Source organism: Rhinolophus sinicus, chromosome 14 (genome assembly GCF_057876585.1).
Source record: "Rhinolophus sinicus isolate RSI-liver-muscle chromosome 14, RSI-T2T, whole genome shotgun sequence".
NCBI lineage: Eukaryota > Metazoa > Chordata > Mammalia > Chiroptera > Rhinolophidae > Rhinolophus > Rhinolophus sinicus.
In genome coordinates this window covers 16,894,739-16,916,487 of record NC_142514.1, presented here as the reverse complement: position 1 = coordinate 16,916,487, position 21,749 = coordinate 16,894,739, and the positions used below count along the sequence as shown (strand labels likewise).

The 21,749-nt window shown below is 36.5% G+C and overlaps 1 protein-coding gene across 1 annotated transcript in view; it reads right to left on the bottom strand.

Moving 5' to 3' along the window:
* Positions 1–21,749, bottom strand: part of CLIC4 (CLIC family member 4) — a 61,538-nt gene that overhangs the window by 10,458 nt on the left and 29,331 nt on the right. The window contains exons 2-4 of the mRNA XM_088790555.1: positions 18,040–18,149; positions 7,993–8,118; positions 1,571–1,677 (exon numbers count right to left, since the gene is read on the bottom strand). Of these exons, the coding sequence (XP_088646681.1) occupies positions 1,571–1,677; positions 7,993–8,118; positions 18,040–18,149 (343 nt within the window). The remainder of the gene's footprint in view (positions 1–1,570; positions 1,678–7,992; positions 8,119–18,039; positions 18,150–21,749) is intronic.

Below are 21,749 nucleotides of genomic sequence, written 5' to 3'. Positions count from 1 at the left end.
TCAGGAAAAAAGCCAATTACTAAGAAAAATTGCTCCCAAACCAAGGCAGCTACTGGAACACATTTAATAGATAGATGTAAGCCAGGCCTGAGCACTAACGTTTTTCCCTTTTCTCCCTTCACTGCAGAAAAACATTTCATGCAGTGAAGATTATTCCAGGACCCATTGAAATTCAATACTAAATTATAAAATGCTGCAGTTTTAAATTTTAATAATCAAAAAAATAACAGCCTGAAGAGCTTGGAAATCTGCCTACTGAAATAACAAGGAAATTAGCAAGTGTTTTCATTTCATTGATATTTTCCCCACTTCGGTATTCTTGTTCATTTGCTGCCATAAACTTCTACACAAAAGAACCCCACTAGGCTGGTCAAGCACCTTGCTCATCCACAGCCAGTTAGGGACAAAAACAGCAAGAGACAGATCACTCACTTCAGACTACCCTACACTCAGGATTTTCTAAGACCTCCCATATATTGAATTTTGCAAGGGAGGCACTAAGCAACAGAAAAATAAGATGTCAGGAATTTTGCTAACAAGTGCTCTGTTGTGTTGTTACAAAGTTTTCTACTTTGAGAAGAGCTATTAGTAACACAACAGCTTTTTTTTTTAGAAACCACACAAATGTGTATTTTATATATTTAAATTTCAAACACACAAACCCATATACGTATTTCTTCCTCAAATTGGAAAATACATGTGAAAAACTCCACTGTCTAAAACGATGATGGACTAAAGCATCTTTAGGAGCTGTTGTGGTTATTGTTGTTACTTTTAATTAAATACTAATGCTCTCGCTATACAGTTTTCTCCAGAGAGAACAATGCTTAACATCCCGAAGGGAAGAAAAACGGAAATTACTGAAAGGTGTGGTTAAGACAAGGTTCATTAAATGGGACCTCTTTCAAAGAAAGTTGCCTTCAATATACCAAATATAAGTTTGGTAAATGAAATAATAGGAAAGTGTCTTTTAATAAATAAAAAAAGAAAATCGCACCCGTACTCCTAAACAATTCTCACCATGAAAATATGACTTGAAACTAAAATCCTAGTTTTAGGAGGCAAAGACATTTGGAAGGCTGGTAAGTCTAAAGGCTGTCTTAGAGCAACTCCAAAAATTGTTCTTTAAGGGTAATTAGCACAAAAATCTACAGAGGTTGACTTTAAAAAGCTGGCGTCCAACAATAAACAAAAGATTCAGCAATGGTTTAAGTGAAGCTGTATCAATCTATAGCTGAACCATCCAATCCACTGTTTTTGATGCACGGTTAATTCTTTGCATAGCTCCCTTCACAGTAACTTCTCAGAAGAGTAACAAATTCATTCAATAAACATTTTAACACACACCTACTATATTGCTAGACATTGTCCCATGAGCTAGAAACATTAAAAAAAGACAGGACTTATCCCGGTTGATCATCACATCTCTCATCAACTCTGAAAGCTAGTTTTTAATACTTATGGGAATGTCTGGACTCCAAAGTATGCATTTATAATCACTGTCATAATAGGGTTTCTGGTGGGTTTTTTGTTGTTGTTTTCAGTGGTAATTCAATCATTTCTTTTTTACCTTCATTAGCCTCTGGCCTTGAATTCTTAATATATGCAGAGAATTTGGCAAAGATGTCCATCCCAGCAGTATTTGATTCTGGGTGTTTTGGTGAAAGCTTTAAGTACCTAAATGGAAAAGGTGATAATGGGTTATAGATCTTCCAAAAATACATTAGCATAAATTCTCTCAATCAACAAACCATGTGCTAGCAGTTACCAGACATCTTTTAACAGTTATTATTCTAAGAAGTGCCATCATCCATTTTCTATATTTTTAAGATGTCTTTTTCCTTAGGAAGCAAAGCTCTGCAAAGTGTTTTTGTTCACATATTAATATTCTTGGCAACCAAAAGGCATCCGCACTCCACCTCCATTTTATAAACTAAAATGCTGGGGAAACGGTCTGCTTGGTCAGAGACTTGTGCCAAGCCAAAGGGGGTCTTAGAAAGAGAACTCTAGGGCAGCGCTAAGAGATCTTTCTGTGATGGTGGAAATATTCTCTGTTCTGTTGTGTCCAATACAGTAGCCCATTAGTGACATGTAGCTATCTGAATAGGATTTTAAATTAATCACAATTAAATAAAGTTTAAAATTTGCTTTCTCAGTTGCACTAAGCACGTTTCGACAGGAGGGAGAGCTTTCTCAAACAGGAATGCTAACCAGATCCTGGGCTGGCCCTGCACTGAACCAACCGTGTGCAGCAGCCTCAGGCAACCCTGACAACGGGAAGAGTCTGGGCTGCTGGAGCCCCTTGCTCATCTGCAGGAGGTTAGGACCAAAACAGCAAGAGTCAGATCGCTCACTTCAGATCACCCTACACTCGGGATTTTCAAAAACCTCTGGTATATTACATTTTGTAAGAGTGGCCCTGGGCAACAGAAAAATAAGATGTTGGGAATGTTGCTAACAAGTGCTCTGTTGTGTTGTTAAAAAGTTTTTCTACTTTGAGAAGAACCATTTGTGACACAACAGCCTTTTCTTTAAAACCACACAGATGTGTATTTTACATATTTAAATTTCAAACACACATATCCATATATTTCTTCCTCAAGTTGGAAAATACATGTGAAAAAACTCAACACCTCACTCTTTCCTTCAGCAGAGCTGGCATCAGCTCCAGGCAGTCGGGCTAGAGGAATTCAGACTCTTAGAACCATTTTAGGGAAGATTCCTCAGCTAAAAGGCCCTGCAAAATTTCACTGAAAAATGGGCTTGGGGGCAGTTAAGACTTTGGAAAAAATCTTACATTAAACTAGTGATTTAGATTTATTCATATGTTTTAAGGTGTTGTCTTGCCACTTTTCTTTAAATTAAAAATGAAGATGAGGTATTTTTCTATAGAAATTTAATTCAATTGCAAGGTGCAGTTTCAGGTTAGTTTTCATATTCCTATTTTTTACGTTTACTATTTTGAATTCAAGAAGAGATATATCTTCTAAAAACTGGACATAGTACAATATTGGTAAGAAGAATATAAACTATCTGTTTACCTATATGTTCAAGTTTTCTTTCTTTTTAATCTCTCTCAATTTTTAAGCTTAAAGATTTCTCTTATAAATGAAATTATTTACATAACGAGGTTTTCAGTGAATGATTATAGTAAATGAATTTCACCTAAGTTTACTTTTCCTGCCTGAGCTGTAACAGTAAATTCCTCCTTCAAGATCCCTGGGTTTCCTTTGGCTATAAAAACAACCAACCTCATTTAAATGTTTTCACCGCTGGTAATACAGTACCTTCATTGACTCGTTCCAAACAAAAAATAGTGCAAGGAATGTAAGTGTCTCTTCAATACATACTGGCATGTCTTCTTCTATCCAAGTTTCCAAAATTAGTCCTCTCTTCCCCAACCAATATTTAGCTGTACCAACTTTTTCTAATGAAGTAAACTTCATAATTCTCATGATAATTTACAGGAAGGCAGGCTTGAATTACAGATCATTTATATATTCATTATTCATACATATATTCATTTATTCTAATTAAGTATCTACTGTGTGTCAGGCATTGTACTAAGTGTTGGGGATATAATGATGAGCATATTACTAATGATGAGCATATTACTCGAGACCTAGGTTTAATGAAGAGGTAAGAATGAAGGACTTTCAAACAGCACATCCTTACTGATATGGAAATAGTTGCTATTAAAATTGTTAAAAAACACTGTTCTCTAAAGCAGGTTAAACATGCCCTCATCTTCCCTTCCAAACCATTAAATTTGTACTATTAATGTAATGCAATACTATAGCTATAAGAGACCACTCACCTCAATCTCTCATTTTGCCTAAAAGGAAATTATCTTCCAGAAAGTTTACATACTTGGCTCCAAAGTCATTGGATTACTTAAAAGTATCACCAAACTAAAATGCAGATTTCTTGTCCCTAGGTGGTGTTGTTTTATTATACATCAGGTTCTAAAATATAAATCACATTCTAAACACCAATAAGTCCAAAATCAGTTGCCAATTCTTTTTGCATCCCCCCAAACACTGGATTTTAATAATTCATCAATTATTAGTTTTAGCAAATAGCTTGATGAAGCAGTAATTTTCAATTATTGTGAGCATTCAACATGTAACAAAAGGAAGGCAATTAATAAAAGGCTATGTGTCAACAACAGAATGGACATAGCATAGCACGCAGGGTATTTAGACTTTCAGATAGTCCTTTGTTTTGCATTACATCACTGACCATTTATGGTAGACTAAGAATATTTCCATCCTTTTAGAAAAGATCTCAGACATTTTCTCCTTTCGCGTGTCAATATAAGAATAAAGTCTGGTTATAGTTTTTATCACTGTAAATTCAACTTTCATTGTCATACTTCTTTAAAAAAAAAAAGGCTTAATAACACTTTATAGAACTCTTCTCCAAAATTAGCTGGCTTTATCTTTCTATCCTTTTCTCAGTAAGTTAGCCAAGTATACAGGCCCACCTCAGTTAAAAATCCAAGTTTCAAGGCTTTTTTGAAATGGGGTGGGGGACAGTGGGGAAAGTGGAGGAAGCAGAGTAGTTCCTTCATTCAAGCAAGGGGAACTAAAAAAAATACATAAACACTTTCCCCAGAGAGAAAGTTTCTTCTTTAAAACTTATAATTACATAGACCAGCAAAAGTTGCTTGATTTAAATTTTTCATTTGTCTCTGAATTCGAAACAATTCTAGGGCTAGATGGTTGCCTGTATTTATTTCTCGTGAATGAATCAGCAGTGCTCACATAAACACTCTGTTCTCAGTATCATCAAATGCCAGAAACATGTTATTAGAAATGCTAGGTTACAGTCTACCAGCTCATACAACTCTCCTGCCTTTTCTCCTCACCCTATCTGGAAACAAGGAGGCTTACAATCTGAGTGTGAGGAGATCAGCAATAGTTAATTAAGGATGGAAGACCTCCCTGTCCGAGATGGAAAAGACAACGAGAGCCAGGATGGTCCCTGAATGCTCTAGAACAATAAAGGACGGGATAGATGTTCCAGAAACACTTCTTCTTCCCCCTCCTCCTCTAGAAACAATTCTGCAGGATACAAATGATGCCGTTTGGTAAGCATTTCACATTATGGGCTGCAGAGCCCACTAAGGGGAAGGCACTCCCAAGCTAAGCCTGCTGTTCCAAAGCTTATCAGTAAAAACCCATCAGAACTGAAACCTTACTTCCTATTTAAAGAGGAGCCATTGAATTCAGTTTGACAACCACCTTCAGTCCAACTTGCTCATCAAATGCCAGAAACAATAAAGTCTCTTGGATTTCTCTCCTACCCTTCCTCTAAGCTTGAGCTAGCCTTCAATTTGGTACTCAATAAAGCACAATCCTTCAATTAAAGACTTAGGTTTTACCTCTTTTATAAGAGTCAAACTCAACGAAATGAGAAACAGAAAGAAGAGAACCGGGGAAACATAGGTTTGTGAAGTCATACAGACCTGGCTTTGAAAGTAAGTATGTCAGCTCTGCCACCATTAACCTTAGACAAATTATTTGGATTACTCATCTTCAGTTTCTTCATAAAATCTTTGGGAGGGCTGAGATAATCCACAAAATCATCCACAATTCACGGTGCATGGCACATAATTAACAGCAGAGGCATTAGCAACATCAAAAATACTCCCTTCTCAACAATGTGAATTACAAAACTACTTAGAAACTGTCTTCAGAATAAAAACTACATCATAAAAATAAGGAAATTACCCTTAGAGAGAATTCAGCACACTGTGAACTCTTTGTAACAGAAAGATCTCCAAGTTTTAAGTTAAATTATTTAAACTGAAAGAAGAGACCATCTCTGGTTTGAGTATCTCTATGAATATGCCCAAACAAAATGGGGCTGAAATTTCTATATATAAAAAGCAAAGTGACAATGTTTCTTTTCAAAGTCCAATTCAAAAAGCTTTGATGTCTTACAGGATTAGACATCAAGAAACCAGAATATTTTGATATTAGCTCTACTATTTCTCTTAATGTCTATTCCCTCTGAGAAAAATAACAAGGAATAATGAAAATTATTTTTGTTATTGTTGTTGCTGTTGTTGAAGAAAGCTACAAGAGAATATGAGAAAATGCTCATTTTATTGAAATGGTATATAATGTTACCAGCATACTGATTTCAAAAATTCAAATATCTTTGGAAGAATTGACACATTACACACTTCAGACAATGCTTTAAAAAAAAAAAAAGCAGTTTTCTTCATAGAGAACGACAAGTCATTCCAACTGTTTATAATTTAATGCTGATATAATGATCTGTAGTTACAGGAGAGGAAGATCTTAGCGTATGAGGACAGGTTGGAAAATATGGAAGTTTCCTCAGAGCTGACAGACTTTTAAGAATAAAAAGGGATCTATTAGGTTCTATAATGCAACACACTTTCAAAAATTATTTCCACTAAGTTGAATACATGTTCCTAACAGTTCCTTACTGGTGTTTATAAAGTTTGAATTTATATTTTACAAAGATCCCACTATTGATTTATTGGTATTCTATCTATATAAGGCCTGGAGGAAAAGTCAAGATATAATTTCATTAACATTGGTCTGGAGAAACTTTACTGAGGATGGAAGGAAAGTTCAGACTCCTGGTAAATAGGAATAAAAGAAGATTGAGGCCCTTAGAAAGACAGGAAGGTGGGCAGAGGACAAGCTTTTATACACACAGGATTAAGAAAATGAAATTTTAAGCTTAGAACAAGATTGCTAAACAAAGGGCAATTCTGTTCACAACAGAAGGTGGGCTAGTTGTAGACAGAAGTATCCTTGTTCACTCTTCTCCTAGCAGCCCTCCTGCCTACCATCCCCAACCCTGCGTGCTACACTCCAGCCAAACCTTCAGGTTCCCAAAAGAAACAGTACTGATTCAAAATTACTTCTCTGCCTGGAACTCCTTCACTCACCTGCCGAATGTCACTTTTTAAAAATTAAAGTTTAATTCAAGTGTCATCTCTTCTCTAAAGCCTTGCGTGATTCCATTCACTTTTCCGTACCACCACCACCGCCATCGCCACTATCATATACATTTGACTGTGCTGTGGAAACTGTATCTTATTGTGTATTGTGTCCACAAGGCTTTGCTGCCCAATAACTGTTTGAAGAATGAATGAAATGAATGAATGCATGTTGAGCAATTAATAATTTTGAACCCTCTGACCCAATCCTGGGAAATTTTTTCTGGATATGGAAGATAAGTTAACTAGCAAGAAAGGCTTGGGCCAGAAGAAAAGAAATCGCTCAGTTTTCAAGATAATGAAACTGGAAAAGTCTAAAAGAAATCAATAACGCTTTGAACCTATCTATGCCAATATTACAGTATAATGCAAAACTGCATTATTTGCACGTTAGGTAACTGTCATTAGAGTTCATCTCTTCCTCAACTGTACTGCACATTATAGGAAATAGTACTTTTAAATCGTTAGCCAGGTCAGACCTGGGGATATAGAGTATCTCAAAGAAATACATAAATAGAAACTGAACCCCACGGACAGTCTAAAAAGTCAATTCCCTTGGTAGTAGCTTCAGAAAGCTACCTTTAAAATGGCCTGATTGGAAATCCCTCAGCAACCTAAACCACACACCTGCTTAGACATTCTGGCTGTGTTCAGTTTGAACCTGTCTCTCCCCATCTCTTCTCCCTAAACTTCTCTCTCAATTTGGAACCTATAGCCCTCAGACAACCAGTCTTTCCTGACGTATCTCACAGGTCCCAAACCTACTTTCACCACGTACTCTACAGCTTAATCAGATTCCTACCTTTCTCAGGATGGCTGCTGATATATGACCAACTCTGAAATCTGGGTGGCATTAATTATACTGAATGAAGAGAAGTCCTAGTCACTCCAACTTAACACTGAGAATTTAACTCAAGTACCATCAGGAGAACAGTCTCTAAGGGCCAGATAAGACAAAGCTTTAAAGAGATAGCAATACTTCCATGTATATTTTCTTTGATACTCACTTGGGAGGGCATAAGACTTCTTCAAGAAATTCTTCAATTTTATTTACATCCGTTTTGACTTCATTGTTGAAAGTTATAAATGGTGGGTGGGTCCCGGGAGCCAAGTTCTGCAGATCTACAGGCTTCCTGTTAGGCAAAATAGTGGTCAAAATTGGATCATTTTTTACTCTAACTGAGAAGGTAACAATACTTTCAATTCTCAGAATTGTTCTACATTTTAAAGTATGTGAAAATGAATAATAGTATTTTTTCTACTAGGTATAGTAACAGCTGCAACAGTACTCTGGTAAGCATTCCAAGTTTAACCGAGGTACATATTAGAAATGATGGTAGAATGAGGAGAAAAAAGACTTGGGAGTTGGGAAAGTCAGTCTCTACTCTCACCTCTGGCACCAACTCATTGTGTAAAGATGGGTAAAACGTAATTTACCTAGGCTGTCCCCCCACCTTTTTTTGGGTAAAATTAGGGAGAAGAGCAACTAATTCCTACAGTCCTTTTCAACTATAAGATTCTAAATTCAGATACTACCTCTTTTCCATTTTCCCAGAAGTCTAGAATTAATTAGGAAAAAGATCACCAGATTTGACTATCTACAATCAAAATTACTTCAATATGTAAAAGACAGCATAACCAAAGGTAAGAGGCAACATAGAACGGAAAGAATATTATAGTGAACAAGGCTTAAAATATATATTAAATAAAATATATATTAAATAAATTGTCCAAATTCATTTAAAAAGTCATAAAAAATCAATAGGTATGGGTCAGAAGAAATTGATAAGCTATAAAAATAAGTGAACACATGGGAAAATGTCAAAAAACTCAATTATCAAATTGAAAACTAAACAATCTATTCATTTTCTTCCTATTACTGAGGAAAAATTGAAAATATACAGGACACTGATACAGATGGTGAAACAGGTATGCTTACCACTACTAGTAATAGCAACAAATGCTGATATTACCCTACTAAACAGCAAAATGGCTCACCTAAGCCCACCAGTGAATCCTGAAATCAGTATGACCAGATATGGTGTGCATCCTCATGATAAAATATGAAACATACATCACCGCCTAGATGTATTCTTACCCAAAAAGTTGAACTTGCATCTAGAATCAAGCCTCTTAGGGCAGGTGTCTCTCCAAGTGTGATCTAGGGGACCCCTTCACCTGGTGGTCCATAAGGTCAAAACCATTCTCATAACACTAAGACATGATTTACCTTTTTCACTCTCATTCTCTCGCCTATATAGTGGCGTTTTCTATAGGCTACTTGGTGTGGATACACAAGGTATACAGAAGCAGATATGAGAATGTCTTCTATTAAGACAGACATTAGAGACGTGCAAAATGTAAAACAATGCCACTCTCTAATTTTGTTTCACAAAATACAGTTATTTTAAATTAAAATTATGTTTTGCAATAACAGATAATGGGCTCATGATTGCTCTATTTAAATGAATTAGTAAATAAGTACTTTTTTTAACTTACCAGCTTTAATTTCTAATATAGTAAAATCGATAGCTAAAACCACATAACTGAAAGCTCTTTGAGGTCTTCGATAATTTAAGAAAATAAAAGGGTCCTGGGATCAAAAAGTTCATTTACAGGAAACATGAGGGGTTAGAGGACAAAGTTAAATGATACCACAAGGAAGAAATCAGACACATCCAGAATTTGAGATAATCTACATTTCAACTGACTGGATTTCTAAAGGGGGAGGGGCTCAAATGGGGGTTGGGAAGGACTGCTATAGATTAAGAAAAGTTGAAGAGACATAACAACCAAACATAATGAGTAGAATTTGTTTGGATCCTTACTTGAACAAACCAGCCAAATATAAAAAGATATTTTGGAGATAACTAAATAAATCAAGTTATACTCTGGGACCTAGACATGATAGTGGCATTGTGGTTAGGTAAGAAAATGTCCACATTGTTTGGAGATAATACACTGAAGTAGGGGTGGAATGACAGGATTCCCAGGATTTGCTTTAACACATTTCGGAAAGAGGAGAAAAGGGACAAAGCAAATAAGCAAAATCTTGATAACTGAATTGAAGTTATGGGGAAGTTTATTCTATTCTGTGTGTTTGAAAACTTTCATAATTACAAAGATTAATTTTAAAAAAGCAATATGACATATTGCTTCAAAGAACTTTTCTCACTCCTACGAAACCCTCCCTCCCTTTTGCCCTCCTTACTATAAATGCACAGAATCTGACTAAAATAAAGGCTATCTTTAGTGTATTGGGAAGGTGAAATACTTCGTCACTAAAGAGAATTTTTAAAATAGAGGGCACCCTAAAATCTATACTCAGCCCAGCTTATCAATTTCCCCTGGTCTTATTTCATTCTTTCCTTTACTTTCTCTCCCTCTCCACTCCCCGCCTCCACCCATTTCTCAATTTAGGTTTGGAGAAGCCTCATCTTTCTATGACTACATTCTAATCAAAGATACTAAGACTTATAAATTATCCAATTAGTCCAAATTTTCTAACTCAGAGCCTCCCTCTTCGAAGTGCTAGAGCCTATCCAAGGCAAAAGAAAATAAGACATGTTTTCTCTCAACTTCTATAAGAACCTAAGCTCTAAAAGAGGACTTTTAAAAGTCAAAATCTGATTTGATTTTCTACTCTCATTCTGTCACTGGGCATTCTTTAGTCTGACAAGGTAAAGTCAGTACAAAATGATTGGGACACATGAAATTTGAGTAAGTCTTCTTAAATGAATGAATGTAAATAGGTCTGTGCCTATAAGATTCCAGTAACTTTTATAAGTACTCCATTCCAAATCAGAACTAATCCTTTTCTATTTTTCATTTCATTGGTTTCCTTTGGTTACTCCTTTTCACTCATCATCCCGACCACCTGTCCCTTGATCACTGTCCAAGGTCGTGGTCACCTTCAGTCTTCAAGTCACCCACTCATCCTCGCTCATAGATGCCCATTTGTCCCCACTCATAATTTACTTCCTCCTCAACTCAGGAAGACCTTGTATATAATCAAGAGTCCAGAAACCCTAATAGGTTAGGGTTTATATATTTATTTTCAAATCTTAACATTTTAAAGTTAAAAAAAAAAAGGCAGCACAAAGATAAGAAAAAGAACCGTATCTCATGAAAGCAAGCAGGGCTAATAAAATTTGTACAAAATACACAGGAGAAAGAGAACACACACACCTCCCATGAATGATGCCAGTGATGAGTAAGAATGTTCTTTACTCTTGTCATACAAATTGTGACCACCCAGAAAATACTTTTCTTATTCAAAGTTATAAAAAACATATCCATCAACATATTATAACTAATCAACAGTCCACTAAATGCCTAAGTATAAAATGATAACATACATGTATGTTTTTTTAAATAATTTTTTCACGAACAGAGTGGAGTAGGGTAAAGAAGAAGAAAGGGATCAACGATTTTAAATAACCCCTGGGGGGACGACGGCAAAATAAATAACAGCTATTACTTCTATAATAAATTATGACAGCTTTTAAGCTCTCCAAATAAAAATATTTATTAGAGGACAAATAAGAGTTAGCATGATAGAGAAGAAAGAACCAAAAACTGAATAAAAAAGACCTGGTTAAAATCCCAAAAAAGACTGAATAAAAAAGACCTGGTTAAAATCCCAAAAAAGACTGAATAAAAAAGACCTGGTTAAAATCCCAAACTGAATAGTTCTGCCATTCACAAGCTATGTGACTGGGTCCATCACAATCTCTTTGGCTCTGGATTTCCTCTCTGTACTATGGATAGAAGGCCTGCTTTGCCTGTAATGATCCAACCAAATAATGCATGTGAAAGTGAACTAAACCAAAGTATGCAAATGAAAGCCATTATTGCTCTCAGTGTCTCATTACCAAAGCATCATGCAGGAGATGAGACTGGCAGTTTTAAACTGTTTGAAGTGTCTGATGGTTCAAAACTGGTTATCTGGCATTAACAGATTGGTAATAAGAAATCTTATTAATACAGAGGTGTGTAAGTGAAGTGAAACCAGGCATATGATCACCAATTTTTCATTAATATTTGTGACTGGTGAATAGTCCAACTTGTTTCTGCTGAAAGGCTATACAGATTTTTAAAAAACAAAGGTGATGAAACTTTTCTAGGATTAACTGTTGAGATGAAGGACAACCATGTTAGGTCCTTACTCCAAGTGAAAGTAGTCTTGAAAAGAAATTTTAATGCCTCTAAATGAATTTGTAGACTTCAAATAAATGGACAAGTTGTTAAGCTTAAGGTAACTCACTTAGAAGCTGTATCAAGTCATCAAACAGAATCTAGGATTCTTTAACTTCTAGTCCACCTGGCACTGAGGCCGCAGGTGTTTTGTTTGACCCACAAAGGCTCATTTTACAGACGCTTCACAGAAACTTAACAAACATTTCAGGAACTGCAGTGTAAGATAAACGAAACTGAACCAATAGACAATGGCTGAAAATTTCAGGATATCTTTGGTTTATCTCTTCAGAAGCCTTCAAAAATATTCAACGGTTCATTCAAACTCATTCAAATGTTTCCCTTGAGTGACAGCTAGAAAATGCAAAGGGCACAGAATTCATGCCTTGAGATAACAGTACAGATACTCTTCAAGGTTTGGGGATTTTTATTTTTAATGTTATTTATCAAAGTAATCCTTTTTTTATATATGTAGTGGTCTTTGAGATGAAAAAAAATATTCTACTCTCTCCCTTTCTGTTTACAGATGAAGAAAAGGAAATAGGGGTGGCCGGTTAGCTCAGTTGGTTAGAGCGCGGTGCTCTTAACAACAAGGTTGCCGGTTCGATCCCCACATGGGCCACTGTGAGCTGCATCCCCCCCACCCCCAACTAGATTGAAACAACTACTTGACTTAGAGCTCATGGGTCCTGGAAAAACATACTTAAATAAATAAAAGTTTTAAAAAAGGAAAGGAAAGGAAATAAAGAGAAACAAACTAAAACAAGAAAATAGAGAGGAAAAGAAAGAAATGCAAAAAAAAAATGCAGAAACAAAAAATAATTAATAAATTTGGGGGGAGGAGAAAGAAATGAGAAGGAGGAACCATAAAGGAGCTAATACTTTAAGCAACTTAAGCGGCTTAACTTCAATTAAAATTTAATGTGGTACACTTGCAACAATTGGAGGACATGGGGCTGGAGGCTCAGTTCCAGTTGCTTGGCATAAAATGAGAACAGCACAGCCATGGGACACTGAAGCTGGTCCCTAACGATGACCTGGTTGTAACCAGCTGACTCACTAAATGGAGAAAAAAATACTAAGTAGGTAGAACTTCCCTTCTAAAGATGCTGATTTTTCAAAGCATAACATTAATTTACACAAATCAAAAAGATATTGGACCCTATACAGCAAATAAGAAAAAAAAAGTTAACACCACAAATCTTTTATTTCAATTTACTCCTATTAATTATTCTTCACTAGATTTGCTACATTCTGATTAATGCTAAAGTCACTAATTGAATCATCAGTAAATCATGGCCTCACCAAAACACACACAAAATCCCAGTCACTAAGCATCTATTTGTACCAGTTTAACCAGTTAAAGGATTTTATTTTATTAAATGTGGTAGATGCTAATCTTTGTCTACTTTAATGTCAATCCGTGAAGCAATCATTTTAAAACAAAACAGCATCCATGAAAAGGTTTCAAATACAGTCTCTAGAATTCTTAATAAATTTTATTATTAACAGTTTACAAGTAGTTAATACTGATAGCAGGTTTAGACAAATATTCATTAACATATTTCTAATTCAGCTCTTAGTGGCCTCAACAGGATTTATCATCTTTGAAATCATCTTGAAAAAGAACACAAAGACATGGCAGCAAAGTTCTCCGTCTGTGTGTCTCTATGTATTTCTCTTACACACAGACACACACACACACATTGTATTTCTCTTCCGCACGCGCGCACAGCGTACATGTGATTCAGATGCATTCAGGAGACACGTATCTTGAATTGCAGGATTGTTCTAACAGGGTTTCATGCAGCTCAAGTCACATTTGCAAAGGGAAGAATCGAGTCTGTACTTTCCTAACTGGCCAGTAGCCGCAAATGATTTCTCTACAAGGCAAGCCTGTTCCGTTCCATTTAGTCTCTCTGCGTGTCTCACGCTGCTGTTACTGAAGCCCCACCTGGAAATCAAACTGATCTCTCAACTTGCTGAAGGCTGTTTGCAGAAGCGTGGAACCACAGAGACATGATAATGAAAGCAAGCCATCTCAAGAATCTATTTGGAAATCAGATTATACTCTGTTTATAACTGCCTTTTAAGATATGCATAACTATCCATTTTAGTGTTTCACTGTAACATTTGAAACTATTACAAAATTGTTCAAATTTAAACTATCAGAATAATCTATTATTATGCCAATTTACATGTAGGGCTGCCTCACACAGAATGTTACAAATGGTATGGGTATGTTCACATTTCAAGGAGAAAATCAGGAGTGGCAGTGCAAAGAAGGACATAGTTTCAGTGTTTACAGTGGGAATGGGAAAATGGAAACACACATTTCCCAGACTTTTAAAAAGGGGTCTTCTCCAATTTATTTTTTCCTAGAGAATGCCATGGAGAAGGGATTTTAGTTCACTGGTAAAATAGCAGCTTTTACAATAAAAAGTTAATTTCTTAAAGTTATCATTTCTACTCTCATTTCTTAAAACCAGAAAAGTTGATCCCAGCAAGCGTGACCAAATACGGCCACACTCAGCTAGATCCAAGTCAGTCTCCATTTCTCCCTCGCCCCTTCTCTGTTCTCATTCTTTGTTCTTTTTCTTACTTGCCTACCTCTCAGGCCTATCTGTGCCCTACAGATGCTGAGCTCTGATTTAGGAACTTCTGGGCATAATGAAGATAGTGGAAGTCTTCAAATAAAGGTTTTGATCGCAGCCAAAAAGGACTTATAATACCAGTGTGATAAAACAATGAATTCTATTCATTACTGGGTCTGAAATGGTTTGTTAAGAGTAGTATAACAGTACCCTGAACAGTGTTTAGCACATAGTAAACACTGCAGAAATGTTCATTTATTTTTCCTTTTCTTTCTCCAGAATTTAAAAATGAGGTAACTGACCTCCAAGGTGAGGCAGCTTGGGTAAGGTCCCAGGGAAGCCGGTCCCAGGGCTCTCCCCACACAGAATCAGGTCTCTACCCCTGATTCTTTCTGCCACGCCACAGCTGCTCCCCTTCAGTGACATGTGATAACATCTTTAAATATACGTCCCAAAATTTTAATATTTTCACTTACATTTATCTGAAGCTTTTGTTCAAATGGTGCTTGATGTAAACCTAAATTCCTCCCGCAGCCTGCGCACTTTTTTAATCTAAAAGTTCTGTAATACAATTGCAGCATGAACAGAAGATTAGCTTTAGAAATGACTCCCACTGAAGCATTAGGCAGCGCTGGCAGGCACGCAATGGGGGATTGTTCCTGGTTTCAAAGGGGCACACGAATACTACCAGCGTATCATTAACACCAACTGAGATTCAAAGAGAACGTGTCACACAGTGCCTGAACTAGAAACTGGCTTGTTTTTAAGGATGAAATGTCATGTAACAGTAATTTTTTCAGAGCACAGAGAGGGCTTCTAAATAGCTCTCAGGAGAGAGTTCTATTGCTCTCAATGGAGTTCTATTGCTCCCCAGGTTAGTTCTGGAATCAGTACTTTTCACGGAGGAATTGGGCAATTATCAGGAAAGCAGGAAAATAAGCATTATGGGCATTTCCTCCCCCACAGCTTTCTAAAAACAGTGACATTTAAAGTTTTAAAGTTAAGAACATATTATGAAAGGTACTTTTTACCACAAAATGTTTTATTCCTCTGTGACAACTTTATTTTACACTGGCTTTTTGAACAAAGGTTCACTTTCTTGAGGTACCTTCTCTTTGAAATCGAACTCAAGACTGTAAGAGTGCAAACTCAGAGGAAAGGACTGGAAGAATGAGAACCAAATGCAATGATATCTGAGAAGAGGAGGTGGATGACTAGGGACTCAGGTGGAGGGGACTCATTACCATGTGCTGCTTGTATATTTCTAATTGCCCTGAAGAAGCATCTTTTAAATGCACTGTAGACCTAAGATTTCTAAAGAAAACTAAAAAATATAGGCTCCCATTTTAAGTGCTCTCTGCTGATTTTACACAAAGCGCTAGGAAATAAATGTACATTTTCTTTGAGCGGTAATGTTTTCTAATAGGCCCTGAACCTTACATTGTACTTCCCATGTGTCACTTTTGACATGCAGAGTACATTACTCTTAAACATAATACAAATCCTCAAATATCAACCAACTTACAGGAATAATGCCTTAAAAAGTTGTAAGTGAAAAGTGAAACCGATAACTTTGAAATCGCCATTATGTGTTCACTTCCTTTTCTGAATCAGATCCTCGTTTATGGCACCATTTCTGGTATGTTCCACAATCAAGCACTGTACTGAGCTGTTCAAAGGATTTTTGGAAGCATGGCAGTCAACTCACTTGCTCCAACCCAAAAATGGAATAGGAGAAATCCATGTATTTTAAGACACAGTCAGGGTGTGTGCCTGGTGGCATGGTCTATTTTTAGGAGTTACATTGGGAAATTTCCTTTGTGAAAGCATGTAGGAAAAACACAGTAATAGAAGGATAACTACATGAGTTATTTCATTCTTACAACTGCTCTGTCTAATATGAGCCAGGTGTGTCTTTGAAAGAACCTGTACTTCTAACTCTTATTATCCCTAAAGGCTGATCTCTACATTCACATACATAACTTAAAAGTTCCTGTAAGACTTCATGGCTTATTTTCAATAAATAAATTTTAGGTCTGCAAAATCTCACGTAAGTGTACTAGTAGTAAGTAAGAATACATTTTAAGGAACTGACAGAGGCCCCAGGGAATGCTAACCTAGAACTAGGAATGGGATTATAGCTCTCAGGCAACTCTTACTTTGTGATGCCCAGAGGGATAACATAAATGAATTCTACCACCCATCAAGTGACAGCCTGTCGAGGTTTTTTTTCTTGAACACTGTTCACGACTAATATGCTTAAAAAATAAGCAGCAAGCCATATTTTGGCATTTGCGTCAAGAGGAATGTATTTCCACTGCAGAATCCTAGATTTTCTGTTGGTATAACTGTTCTTAACCCTTCATTTAATGGTGTTTTTGTGTGTGTGGTTTTTTTTAAAAGTATGAATGTTCTTCAGATATATGGTGATGGAAGGAGAAACTGACTCTGGGAGGTGAACACACAATGGAATTTATAGATGATGTAATACAGAATTGTACACCTGAAATCTATGTAATTTTACTAACAATTGTCACCCCAATAAATTAAAAAAAAAAAGCATGAATGTTCTTCACTTCTGGACCTGTTTGCTAAGGAAGACTAGAACTTCCTGAGTGAGAAAAGCTTACTACTTATCAGGGCTCTTCCCAGCCCTCTCCACTGTGGAGAGAAAGTTAGAAACAATTCTTCAACCAGCAAAAACAATCAGAGGGTCATGGATAACTGTTCTTATTTTACAATTATATTTAGCTAAAAATGGTTAAAATCGTATTATTAAAAATCCCTATTATTCCCTGAAAAATTGATTAAGCGAAATAGACCACAGCAGTACTTATCCTCCTAAAATCCCATTCTTGTCTTTAAGGATCCAGATTACCTAGGCCACGTGTTTGGCACACTTGAGATCAATAAATTGTCTGCTTAGAAAGTTCTTCATAGCTGCATGTTTACGCAGGAAAAAGTCAAAAACGTCACTGCATCCACACTAAAACTTAGATCCTGGTGCTGTTCTGGAAATTTAAGGCAAACATACGATAAGTTCCTGAAAAGACTGTGTTGCCACATGCAATTTGCTGACATTGTGAGTTACCCTAATATTTATTATACAAGTTAAATTTGTCTATAAATCAGCTGAACTTTCTAATACGATATATTTTCTTTAGAAAACATATACAAGCAAAACGAGGGTTAGGGAGTGGATCAAATTGAACAGTCAGGTGTATATTCAACTTAGGTTGATCCCAAACTGCAATCAAGTCTTACCTTTTCAGGTCAACAGTTGTGACACTAAATACAACTCCTTTGAGCCAAAGAATCATGAAGAGCCTCTGGGAAAAGGGGCAGTTTCCTATGCTTTCACCATCACTGCCAGCCTGGGAAACAGAAAGAAACATTAAAAAAACAAGGTCAAAGTGATGACACTCAAAACGATAGACCTTTTTCTATATTTTAATGGAGGATACAAGAACACAGGAAAAGTTGCATTGTGGAAGGAAGGGTGGAAATTCAGGTCTTTATTATTTTGCTCATTCGTTTGCTTCTTTCTCTTCTTAAAAATGGTCAGGCTAGCATAGCACTGTCCATGAGAACTTTCTGCAATGACAGAAATTATCTGTATTACCACTGTTCAATATGGTAATCATTTGTAACATATGCCTAATGAGTACTTAAAATGTAGCTAGTTCAACTGAACTGAATTTTTATTTTATTTACTTTTAATTAACCTAAATTTCAATAGTCATACATGGCTAATGGCTACCATATAGGACAGCAAAAATCTAATCAATCCCTAGGGGATACAGACATCCTTGGCTCAGGGCAAAGACAAAGTCTCTGGTGCAGTTTATGAAATATAAGTCATTTCTTGTTCTACGAGACAACATTCTTTATAGGGCAGCATAAAAAGGGAAACTTGTAGGTGTGCCTGTCTCCGAAGAGTTAAATAATTGCCAAGCCCCTCCCATTCCAAAAAATATTCATTATAAAAATTACATATCCTGTTTTACACATTCCTTCAGGAAGAATAGAAAATATATTCTAAAAATATAACAAAATATATCTTTATAATAAGCTACTTGTAATCCACTTAATGAATGTAGCAATTGACTTCCCTGAGTTCAACAATGAGGTAGGATTTTCCTAAAAATCAGAGTGGAACAAATCTTTAATTCCATCATGTATGCCCCAAGTTTAAAAAGGGGGGGGGGAGCAGGAAATGGGAGGCTGGGAGAGGCAGAGCCAACATGCTAGACGAGAACATTCCAACACTTGTTAGGGACCAACCCAGCTCTCTTCACCATGAAGTCTACGGAGAAAGCCAGAAATAACTTTCAACAAGTCATTCAAAAATGCTGGTAAAAGTAATGTTTATTATCTTAAAGTAACTCAAAAAACTCAGGAGCCATTTCTGTAAAATGCTGTATTAGTTAAGTCATTAATTTCCAAGTAATGGTGAAGGGGACGGGAGCAGCGGAGTGGTAAAAAAAATAAAAGCAGTTACCGGATTAGACATAACGTAACCAACAAAACAAATGGACATATAAGGAGCATCCCAGAACCCTACCCTAATCAGATGGCATGGGACAGTTATAACTGAGGGGGCGGGGGGATTTGATCATTCTTTATCAGTGAGAAAACATACCCAGAATTGTAGCAAGAATGAATCACATTAATTTCTAATACTGTAAAACTTGCTCAAACACTTCCTTCCTAAAGAAGGTCTAGTTCTTAAACTTTAGAGTGATTGAGAATAACCTAAAGAAAACATTTAAAGTGAAGATTTGTGTGTCTTACATGCAGATTCTGATTCAGAAGAATTCCTGGGGTGGGGCCCAGGAATCCTGATTTCATTCGTTATAGGCACCCAAGGAGATCACAAAGTCAGGCATTTGCTGGACACTGAGAAACACTGGTGTGAGGTTAGGACAATAGTCCTTCTTTCAGAGCACAAGTCAGTGTTTAGGACTAATCATCTTACTACTAACAAACCGGTGCACAAAGTTGTTTTTTTGAAGATGCTCATCATCCAAACAAGTAGGAAACACTGGGAACATACAATTTGTTACAGATAAGTTAACTTATTACCTTTCTATATAGCTTGATAATTAATATTTTCACACACGCTTGTTGCTTTAGATACCCAAATTTTATCATCACTGTTGTTTTCCTTCCCCCCCGCCCCTTCTTGGTTTTAACATGCTTAGCAGCACAAGTATAAATACAAAAAAAAGTATACCAAATTTGAGACTTATTGAAAAAGCAATAAAGTTTGGTTGACAAAGAGTAAGTCTGACTCAAGGTCTTCATTCTACTCCATGTATTTAATCTGTAAAATTAACTATAACTTCCCATGCTGCCTGTTATGCTAGTGTTAAAATAATTAAATTGGTAAAAAGATGTAATAAAGATGTTACATGTAGGCACTTTTGGAAACACATTAAACTAAAGGCAAGCTGGAGATAAAAGGGACTGGCCACAGATGAAAAACGCGGTAATTGCCTACAATGGTCTACAGAGCAAGTCCTAGAGAACGACAGAGGAATCTTGGTACACGGACTGATTCATGTACCGGGTCAGGATACGACTGCTCCTTTGCATTCACCTCCTTTGTCTATAAATTTCTAGCAAATTTTACCAATTTACTTCTCTTTCGGGTGTATCACAAGCTGTTACAAATCCCACATTCCTTATAAAATTACTTTCCCTTATGCAAACAAAAATAAAAGCATGCATACTCTTCAAGACAAAACTGAAAAACTGCCTTTTTGTTAACCACTCCCCAAACTCAAAACAATTCAAATAAATTTTGGACGTACAACTCTTTCCAAAGTTTTAATGGCATTAGAAAATTGGGATCTCCTAGCCAGACGATGTTTTTGTAAAGTACAACGGAACTGGGGAAAATTTTGGATTTCCAGAAGTCACAAGTCAAAAACTTCCTCCTTTAACCCATGTTTGTTAACTAATAAATTCCATTTGAACATTTCAGTAAAATTCCTTTCAAGTTAAAGGATCAAAATCACTCCCTTCAGTATGAACTACATTGAACACAACCTATTGGCACCATTGACTGAGGAGGCTATTACGATATAAAACACTGCCCACTGGAAATCAGGATACCTTTATTCTATACCCAGTTTTTTATTAATAACTAATAAAAATTAACTCATAGGTATATCTAACAATAGCATCTAAGAAAAGTATTCCTTTAAAAAAGTATCCCTTTGATTTTTACTGCTTCTAACAGCAATATAAACACATTATTTCCAAAATAAATAAAAACTCCAACACTACAAAAAGTCAGTCCCCCTACCCTTGAACCATTCAACTGGTTTGTTACTTATTTGTCTCGTGCTTTTCTATGTACACACTACTTTTTTCTTTTGAACATATGATCACACCACACATCTATACAATTTATATTTGATTCCCAATGTGATGTAATCAGCCCTCTGGAGGCTGTAATGCTCCCCATCAGCACGGTGTCAGGGAAGGCCAAGAGGAAGCCAGGGCTTCCCAGCCTGCCAGCCAGTAACAAGGAACCCCTCCGCCTCACGGCTAGGGTGGGGGTCAGAAGAGATCTAATAGAGAGGAGTCAGGCCTGTCACCATAACCAGAGGTAATGAGACCACCTCAACCTGGGTGTCAATGGGGACCACACAGGAAGCTGGAACTGACATCCCAGCAGTAATGAGGAGCCTCCCCACCTTGGGTATCAATGCCCGCCATGTGGGGCGTCTAGACTTCTATCTCCCCTTGGCTGTAACAAGGCAGTACCACTGCCCTTCCCTCTCAAGCTCCTCCAAAGCAGTGTCAGAGAAGTCTTATTTCAGTGTCGAGAAGTTTGAACAGAAGATTTAAACAAGATCAAGTCTCATAACATCATATGAAAATGTCCAGGTTTCTATTGAAAATCACTTGTCATACCAAAAACCATACCAAACTGAATGCAAAAAGGCATTCAACAGATGTCA